At 31.6% G+C, this 10,265-nt stretch overlaps 1 protein-coding gene across 1 annotated transcript in view; it reads right to left on the bottom strand.

The window, feature by feature from the left end:
* LOC106686816 (opioid-binding protein/cell adhesion molecule homolog) overlaps positions 1-6,427 on the bottom strand; it is a gene marked incomplete at its 5' end in the record, with an annotated part of 126,694 nt that extends 120,267 nt beyond the window's left edge. Inside the window, 1 exon segment of the mRNA XM_014430361.3 lies at positions 6,277-6,427. Within this exon segment, the coding sequence (XP_014285847.3) occupies positions 6,277-6,427 (151 nt within the window).
* Positions 6,428-10,265: the final 3,838 nt, after the last annotated feature.

Below are 10,265 nucleotides of genomic sequence, written 5' to 3'. Positions count from 1 at the left end.
TATCCTAACAGTCTTCTGCCTACTTTGATCTCTGCAGAATTTAAAATGATGTTTTTAAGTCGTATTTTTAAAGCTGTCCAATCACCGAAAAAATTAAGATTGTGTTTTGGAATCTCCATATTTAATAATGTTGCATTTACATGGACCCCCACTAATTCTAAGTATTCAATCTGAAATTATCGTTTGTTTGTAAGTATAAAGCACAAGGTGTTCCGGTCATCATCCGGTTCACAATCACTAGACAAGCAGGTGGTATGACGTCTGAGCAGGCCTGGTTAGAACATTACAACATCAATCAGATATATTAATCTCCTTGGACTGCACTAATGCCTCCGGTAGTGTGTCCCGCTCACAACGCAAAGCCCACTGGAATACTAAGGTCCTCATCAAGCTGCGCCGTATGATCAGAAGCTACCTCAGCGAAATGACATTCGCTGTACGTATTAATGACAGCCTATTTGGGTCAGTTTTATAACCCAAAGAATGCCACAAGGGTCATTATAGATACTAATCATCAGGGTCATTTTTATAGTACCGATGGTCTCTCTTCTAGGAGCAATGTTGGATACATAGACGTAAGAGCCTATGTGCCGTCTGAAGTTACCTCACTGCTACTCAGGGTCTCTTCTGCAACCATCGACGAACTATTATAACAGGTGCAGAGATTGTCTCTCCAATCTCCTATTCCAGAATAGTCCTGATTCACAGCTCAGAAAGGTGGAAAGATATCATACACACAGTCGGAGCCAGATCAGGTCCTTTAGACATATAATGTCGATAGGGAATATAAAATAAGATATTATAAAATTAATGAGTGTACACAATTTATGTCCACAAATGAATTTTATATACATATTGAATCAATATTTGTTTAATTATTTAATTAATTACGTAAATATTTATATTTCATAGATTAAAAATATTTTAGATATTTAAATATTCCAGATCAATGTTTTTGAATTATTGAATTATTAAATATAATCTAAACCAGCATCTTCACGATGAATTTCATGATAATCAAAATAAATAGTTTTCTTTATGTTATGAGAACAAATGTAAAATATAAACGACAAATAATAAACTCTTTTAAAACAATTTCTATCGTCTTCATGAAATCCAATATTAAAAAAATACGCCCTTAAAGAAAATCAATAATCAAGTGACATATTGAACTAAAGTGCCATATAAACGTCAATTAATGTTTATTATTAATTATATTTAAAATTTAATATTTTTTAATGTGAATAAGTTCAAAGACGTTATTTTTTTTATTTTTTTTTTTTGGCCTAGAAAAATTAAGAACAACAAATCAATCATATACAAAAGAAAGAAATGAATGTATATATGCAGGCGAAATAATACATCTTGATTTAAAGACGTTACCAAAGCCGAGTTAGATATGACTACGATTTAAGAAGGATTCCTGTTCCAGTCATAGCGTACATTACTCGTATTTCTGCTCCATAAACTCTACCAGTGCTTGCCAGAATACGATTCTCTTTTATAGGCTCTTTCTCTAAGATTACCCAAACATCAAAATGTATCCTATAAACTTGAAGCAAAGTTTGAGTTATCTCGGCCTATTCAGACAATGAAATCAGTACATAGACGATTTCACTATACGTTCCTTCTCATAAAGTGATATTAAACCATATGGATTGCGCGATAAACTGAGTCGATGTTATCATATCTATACTAAATCCTGACCGTCGAACTATTTATGAATGAAACAGTAAACGGGTCTTTTTTTTATGGCTCCTGCAAGAACCTCCCTCTCCTATATATATATATATATATACGATCTCTTATAACTTCGGAATATTCGAGTTAAGGAACCAGTATTATAAATTTAAACAATTGCCCCTTGCCTAACTGTAGGTTCAGTCACTTTAGACATATGGTTCCATGTGTTCACATTTCATTACAAAAGAAACTCAATAAAAACAACTTCGTCCCCATAAGGCCCTTGAGACCATTCTAACAGCCCTTAGTATCCTATATCAAAAGCAAGGGCCTGACACTTAGGCAGGTACATGCAGTCATCTAACAATGGACTTGCATCAGTCAAACTATTTTATGGTTAACATATGTAAGTCAGTGCACACAAGTCTTAGGTCATGGCGTCTTTCTTAGAAATCAGACCTCCCAACTTCTCGCCACGCCTTTTCTCCCCTTCCAGATATTTACTTCTAAATTTCATAGGCTCTCTACCCCCCACCTAGTCTCTTAAAATTATCCGATTGGTCAAAACCCCTTCTCCTATTTCTCTATTTTTCCTACCCCCTCTTCTCAAGTGTTCATATATATTTCCTAGACTAGATAGCTAAGTAAGAGAGAAGTTAGAATATAGAGACTGAGTAACAGTAACATGTAGTTCTTGTAAATATGTAAGAATAAAGTCATTTTAGTCATCACTGATTTTTTTATGTTATGTAACTTTCGTAAAGTCTAAAATCGGTCATAATGTTTCGAGTTCTATTTTCATCAATTGTCAAAAATGGAAATAAATATTGATAATTCTAGCTATTAATCAAATTTAAAAATATTTTTAATAGATTCAATAGAATATCGAAAAATTTGGAAGCTCAACATAGAAGTGCTGGTACACGATGCCCGCGTCCATGCCATGCGAGTGGTTCTGTGTATTTTATTTAAAGCGGAAGTTAATGGAACCACTTTTCTAGAATCATTTTTTCTTTGGGTTTGAGGTCAACCTCCAAGTGTACTTATAATGAACTAATACATTACCATAATGAAGCTACGGAAACGTTCCGTAATCCAATATTTAGCAGGGAGCAGATGTAGCAGGTGTAGGAAGATAATAATAATTAAAATAGCTATAATGAAGTAGAAAACAAAAAAAGTAGGTAATTATGGTTGGTGTAATTTTCAGTTCACATTTAAACGGAATTAACACCAACCCATTACTTGGAGATTTAGCTGCTATTATACTGGGACAAAAAAAGGGGAAAACCTAATCTCCAACCCAATACAGAGGCTTAGAGTTAATTTTAATTTTAAAAAAGGAAGGGGAGAATTGACCAATATATCATGAGAAAATTTTTAATATTTCTGTAGAGTTTCGGATATCTAAATTGAATTACAAAAAATATTGACTGATACTAAACTATGACAATAAAAAAAAAACATCGAACTTCATTTTTAGAAAATTATAAACAAAATTATAAAAGTTTAAATAAGTGAGTTTAATTTTATTTAATTTCCTATTATAGTGCCAGTGAAGGTCAGCTATGCTTAGGACTACTCAGTACACAGCTATCTGAAGTTGCAAGCGGTGATGAACTTGGACTAGCTTTAGGAAACCATCGAAAGTCCAAAGAACTAAAATGAGTTATTAAAAACTAATAAATTAAATTAAATTAATAAAAAGAATCTAACACCTGCAAGAGTTCAAACCATAAAAGGAGAAAATATTGTCACTAGATTAGTTTAGTTTCTGCACACACAGTGTATACTGTGTGTATGTTTCTTTAGTGTCTCTTGAATCATTGTAAATTATGATTCATAATCATTAACAATCATTTAAATATAAATAAAAAATAAAATATGAAGTGAGAATGTGAATCCAGCGAAGCGAGTAAAATCAATATATTTTTAACTAAAAAAACATCTCATAGTATCAATTATACAATAAGTTTAATTGTTATTTAAAAAAAATTAAAATATCCCTCATTACTAAAATTACTATATCAAACAAAAATAAGGAAAATTGATTATACTAAAATCAAGTGAGTAAGGGAGAGACATGATTTCACACTGTACTGAAATTTACAGATAGGATTTAATTTTATCTGTGACTCATTTTTTATGTTAAGAAGGATTTGTGAAATTTTAAAGCGTAAATATGGAACAACCCAGGAAAAGGAAAAATTCAACTCACTAAGTGTAATATCATTAGTTAAGAAAATTCTAATCGGCCTAGTTTTAAGCTTCTGGTCTTGTTTACAATCCGTAAATATTTTTTATTATTCAAGTACAGTAGTTTTCTTTTACACCTCTGTGGCTTGAATTTTATATTTTCAGATAAGCGAGATAAAAAGTAATCATCCATAGATACTGAGAGATAACATCAAATTGATTGAATTCTAAAAAAGGTATTTAACCAAATATTAGAAATACACACAAAGCATTTGTTTTATTATAAATATTGAAGTATTTTCTTTGAAAGGCTGATTTCTATATCAAAAATCATTTAGTTTATTTTATAAAAGTTACTTAACTTATCGGTTTCATTTATTTATCTCTATATATGTAATTTTAAAATTATATAAGGAAGCCATAGTGAATAAATAACTGAAGTGAAAAGCATGTAACCTTTTTTGAAGGCATCAGGATTTCAATCCACAAGCCAAATTAAAAATATTTTTCTTAAATCTGCGTAAAGGGTTACATTTTTACAAAAGCTGCCATTATAACGCTGCACCTAGGAAATCATAAAACTCTTCTGCAAAAGGTTTATAATGATATTTCCTCACCTTATAAAAATGCATTACGTTTTTTAAAAGGATCTAAATATTTGTTATTGTTATGGATGTTATTAAATTTGAATAATTAATTCACACACACAATGATAAGACGACACTCCATTTTGTGATAAATACAAAAAAAGAATGAGTATTTTATTTAAATACTCAGATTCGGTCATTGGGATATTTTATTTTAATATGCCATTTTTTTTTTAAACAACGTTTAGTGCAATATGTTATTTTACCATATTTAGCATGATATGTATTTATGCATAAATATGCTAATATTGGCAAGGCTGGCAAGACTACCAAAACATATAAACGTGTTAGGAAACCCTTTTTAAAGTTTTCCTGTCCTTGAATAGTTAATGCATAATATCTTGTAAATTCATTTTGCATATTCTTTCAAAAATAATAACTTTAAAGATAATTAGTTCAAAGATAATAAGTTTAAAGATAATAAGTTCAAAGATAATAAGTTTAAAGACAATAATTTCAAAGATAATATATATTTATTCAAAATTTGACAAACATTGACTCAAAATTGTTGAATAAAGTTGAAACTCGACATTTACAGGTTTATCAATCGCGATTTAAGCTTTCATGGTTGGAATAAAGTGGAGAGAAAAGCGTAAAGTGAGCAAAATTCGTAAGTTTATTAAATTCCGCACAAAGTCTAATCAATTCTGCCGCTAGTTTGTCAAAGGAAAGTGTAAAGGTCCAAGTTTTCAAAGATGATTTTGCCGTGTCAAGATTTGAATGAATGAATGAAATTTGTATATAAATAAAAAAATACAAAAATGAATCTATTTAAACAATTAAAACACACCGACAATGGAAAAATATCCGTCTGTCGAAGCTTATGTGCAATTTTAACTAAATCACATAAATAACAATACATTAACAAACAAAATTAATTCATAAACTTTAAAAATTATGATTTTAACAAGTTGATAATTTAAAACTACAATATGGTAAATATTTTTTATTGAAACCAAACAAGCAAATCAAACTTGTAACAATAGTGGGATAACATTAATTCTTTACACGTTAACGGACTGAGCTCTCCTATGTTGACCGTCGTACATAGTTGCTAGGAGTTCTCCAATTAGCGCCTTTAAATAAACTGAGTACTTGTTCTGGAGAGCAGGTCCGTTGCTCAAAATATTTTATCATACTCTCACTATACTTATCACTTGTTCCCAAAGAGTGAAGACTAGATTCATTTTCTTCAGAGTTACAAACCGGGCCATTATTCACACTATCATTCGTCCACGGTTAAATTGAGAAATTCCACTCTACACTGGAAAATCGCCTTAAATCGATAAGAAATTCAAATTATTATTTAAATATTGCGTTTCTGTTTCTACCACACAAAAGCTTGCGTACGAAGAAAAACTATTTCGGGGACAGCTTTCAAGATTACTCGGATTGCAGTCAATTTTCCCGCAAATCGGCAACATTTGAAGTATCGATATTAACTTTATAATATTCTTCAACTTCCTGCCACTTCTGGTACCAGTAGATTTTCTTTTTTATCACCTCTTTTGCTAGGATATTAGGTCAGCGGAAATCTGGTATCTTCACAACATTGAAATATAATTGAAGAGTTTTCAGCGTGTATGAGTATATGGATGTGATACCTTTTTCCTGACTTAAAATATAATCAGACGTATACTTTATCAACATTTACTGAAGCCCTATACAAATAATTTCAAAACGAGGTTAATTAAAGCTCGCAGCAAATACAAGTAAGTGTAATGGTATCAGTAGAATAAACGATACTCACACAATACTCTGAGCGTAACATCTCTGAATGCAGACCTGCCGACCCCGTTGTTGGCCTGGCACTGGTACACCCCAGCCTGGTGCCGGTTCACTGCTCCCATCGTGATGGTCGACCCGTTCATAGGCTTCAATCCTGGCATCGTCGTATTCACCTGCAACAGTAATATGATAACAATTCAAGGGAAGCGAAAATAAAGCAATTAAGTTAGGAGTAGGTAGGGGTAAAAGTGTATATTGTTAATAGCAACATTGTAGTTAACTTCTTAGGCATTTTTAAGGCTATAAAGAAAAACAATCTATTACAAAAATGAGAAAAATTGAAATAATGACAATTTACAAAAGGAAAATAGGAGTTTAGAGTGATATAAAGGGAACCAAATAATCGATGTTCCTGCTGTGTTAAGTTCAGATTTCATTCTAATAAGTACTATAATACTTTTTCTTCCTCATTTCTGCAAATAGGAACGCTATGTTTTCGTCAGGAAATGAAAAAAAATATCATCAGAATCGAAAATTTTTACATACATATTGTTTTAGACATCATGGGATAAATTTGTTTCTGCCTCTGAGTGTCCAATATAGATATTCTGGGATTGTGAGTATGGTCCATAATCAATTTCATGATTCCACTATTAACGCGCACCTGTTTTCCTAGGTATAGCTGTAAAAACGAATAATCCGGTTAGATCCGAATTCGAAGCAAGCCTAGGTATTGCCGGCTTCGTAGTTGTGAGATGGACTGCAATTGTGTTCACAGTTGTAGGTCAAAAGTGTGTAAAAAAGAACCTTCTAAGCTCATTTTAAGCAGAAAGTATTTTTTTTTTCCACGACCTGGTCATTCTGATATACGAAAGAGTGGAGTCAATCTACAGGTTACCACCATACTTAAACCGTAGTGGGCGGAGGGTAAGGGAGGGAGGTCTTTATTTCGTGAGAACGCCAAGAAATTAAAGTCGTCTCTGTTACACAGTCCGCAAAACAACCGGCGTCACTGCAGTAACAAGGTTGCTGTAAGGTAGATGCCTTAACTCCATGGGCGTTGGCAGGGGAGAGCATTGGGGAGCCGCGGCTAGATTGGGACTCAAGGAAAGAAAATAGAGAACTTATTTGATAGAGGATTTCTTTCTGGAAACAAACTATAATTAGGAAGGTAAAATTGCCAACCTTGTGCAGATTTGAGTTCGTTTAATATTGCTATGGTGGTTCCTGGTAAGACGACGTTCCAGATGAATTCCATAGAATCTTACAGATTCACTCGCAGTATTTCATTGTAATTTTCATAGTATTGAGAATTAGTTGAGTTGTGTCCGATGAGCATCTGTTAAGCAAACGTGTTTTTCAAGATGAGTCTATAACATATCAATTGCAGATACATAGAAGATTATGACGTCATAGAAGCTATGACGGTATGAGTGGACTGGATGATGTCATAAATATAAAAGTTAGAGGGATTAGTAGAAAAAACTGAACCTTTTAGAGTATCGTCATGGATTTATCTCATGATGGAATTTGTGTTATTTATTCTAAAAGTAATTGTTTGACCATAGGGGAAGGATTTCAGAATAAATATTAGTTAAAAACTTGAAAATTCTATACATAGGATACCCCAAGCAACCACTATAAAGCAACCAATTCCATAATTATCAAACTTTGTTACAAATTTCAACTTTGAGAGTATACTAAAAGTTAGAACTAAAGCAAAATGTTTTCTAATTTGACTGCTCTAATATCTCAACTTTTCTACCTACTTTGAGATTAATGTAAATTGTAAACATAATAAAATTACTAATAACAATATCCTTTATTAACACATATTACATTTCCAACATTTCGGCCGATCTTTAGTGCAGTAATAAGTTAATAATAGTAAAATACAAATATTTTAAAAATTAGAAATCGTTAATAAATGCTATAGTGACAAAGGGTTTATTTTTATTGTGATAAATTTATATGAACATAAATAGCCTGCAGATTTCAATAAATCATTGTGGGGCTGTAGTGCTAAAATTAAAATTGTCCTTAATAACTGCTGAATCGACCGAAACATTAGACATGAAATATTTTTTAATAAAGAAAGTTAAGACTATTTGGATGTTTGGACGTTATTCTTAATAAAACTATCAATCTTGAAATAGATATTACCTTTGCATATAAATTATAAAATTATTAAGTGGACAATTGTTTCATCAATTATTGTTTGAATCATACACTATTCTAGCACATCAAGTTAAATTAATAGGGTTTAAGCAGAATCTCATTTGATTACTGGGCAATCAACGGCGATTCCTTAATCCATGACAGAGATACGAGCAAGATTGGATCGTTATCATTGACGTAAACAGATTAATTGCTGTCGTAAATACTTAACCACAGGAGGTGAGGGTCAAGAGTACCTATTTCCCTCCAAATTAACTCCCATATATGGCTAATATGTGGTCATAAAATATTTATGCACAGTGGGTTTGTAGGGGAAAAAACATTTCAGCAGATTAGATTTTCTGATGTGTCAGTTTTATCTTTCATCTAAAGCGTTTTCTCATTTCACTTCTTCAATTTCCTCTCAATATGATTTTATGTTCCGTGATTGCAAAAATATGTTTCACATTTTTAAATAAATGTTACATTCTGTAATACGCTACATCTAAAAGATTCAAATAGAAAGGTTTACTGCGGAAAATAGTTCATGTTTTACAAGTTTTTGGAAAACTAAAAACAAAATCTCTGAAAATTCCCATTGTCGTAATATGATTATTATTCACAATTCATTATTTGGACCATTGATTCTATAGACCCGAAAGACCATTCATATTATAATGCCAGAGGTCTATAATATAATGGCTTAGGTCTAGTGAGACATACTTCACTTCAAATAGCAAACCATATACATACGACATCTGAACTACTGACGGTCACAGAATTTATATCAAGAGGCACATCAAACAGCCTTCAGTACTCAACAAACAGACTCAGACTCGACTGAGTACAAGTATATAAATTATTTGAATCAACATACCTGGTGGGCCCCATCACCAACAGGCAGGCACAAAATACAGACAACCCCTTCCCAAATAATCAAATTTCCTCAGCCCCTCTTAAAATGCAATAGCGGAATGCAGAAAAAGAGGCTACCTTCAACCCCTTTTTAATCATGACTTCATCCCCACGTACCCATGGGGCTTAGAAAATATAAATAAATAAATTGACCCGAAACTTGTAGCCACGTAGGAAATAATATAACAAAATATATTAGCAGTAAAAATTTTCTCTCTAATAAAAAAGTATTCAAACTTCGCTAGCATTAATGGAAAACAATAAAAAAAGAAGCAGTAAAATTTGTTTTTTGTTTTATTAATACGCTCAAAATAATATAAGACTTATTGAATTACAAACAATATCTTTTCCCGTTCTTCTGTAATAAAATAACTCAATAGATTTACACTAGCGAAAGGAACTGGAGAAGTCGCTTTATCTTCATTTATCTTCTGGAAAATAATGTTCGCTTCCTGTTATTAAGGGGGCCCTCTAATCCATATATATATTTTTTGATCATACAGTTCATGTATTAAAAAAAGATTGTGAATTTATTTGTATATTTATGTATTTTAGTAGTACTAGAATTTTGTCTGTATTTTGACAATTAAATTCCTTGATTTTCTTTTTTCTATGTCTATTTACTTCGTAAGTAAACGATTAAAAAATAAGGAAATAGGCAAATACTATGTTTTGGTTTAATAGTATAATACGATTTTATTAATATGAAATATATACTAGTTTTATTAATTTTCTATGATCATAAAAAGTTCATAATTTTTATTTTTCATATTCCAAAACCACATTCCTGATTTCCTTCTCTGTCATCCAATTTTTTACCTCTTATTTCTATAGATATTGATGCCGTTTTTCGATTTCAGGGGCTTTTAAAATAATTTGCTCTATCTCAAAGTCTCACCTTCCCCTTTTAAGCTAATATTTCGAAAGTGATATAGGGCC

Source organism: Halyomorpha halys, unplaced genomic scaffold (genome assembly GCF_000696795.3).
Source record: "Halyomorpha halys isolate HHAL.00 unplaced genomic scaffold, Hhal_1.1 Scaffold881.1, whole genome shotgun sequence".
NCBI classification, from domain to species: domain Eukaryota; kingdom Metazoa; phylum Arthropoda; class Insecta; order Hemiptera; family Pentatomidae; genus Halyomorpha; species Halyomorpha halys.
This window is presented reverse-complemented; position numbering and strand designations above follow the sequence as displayed.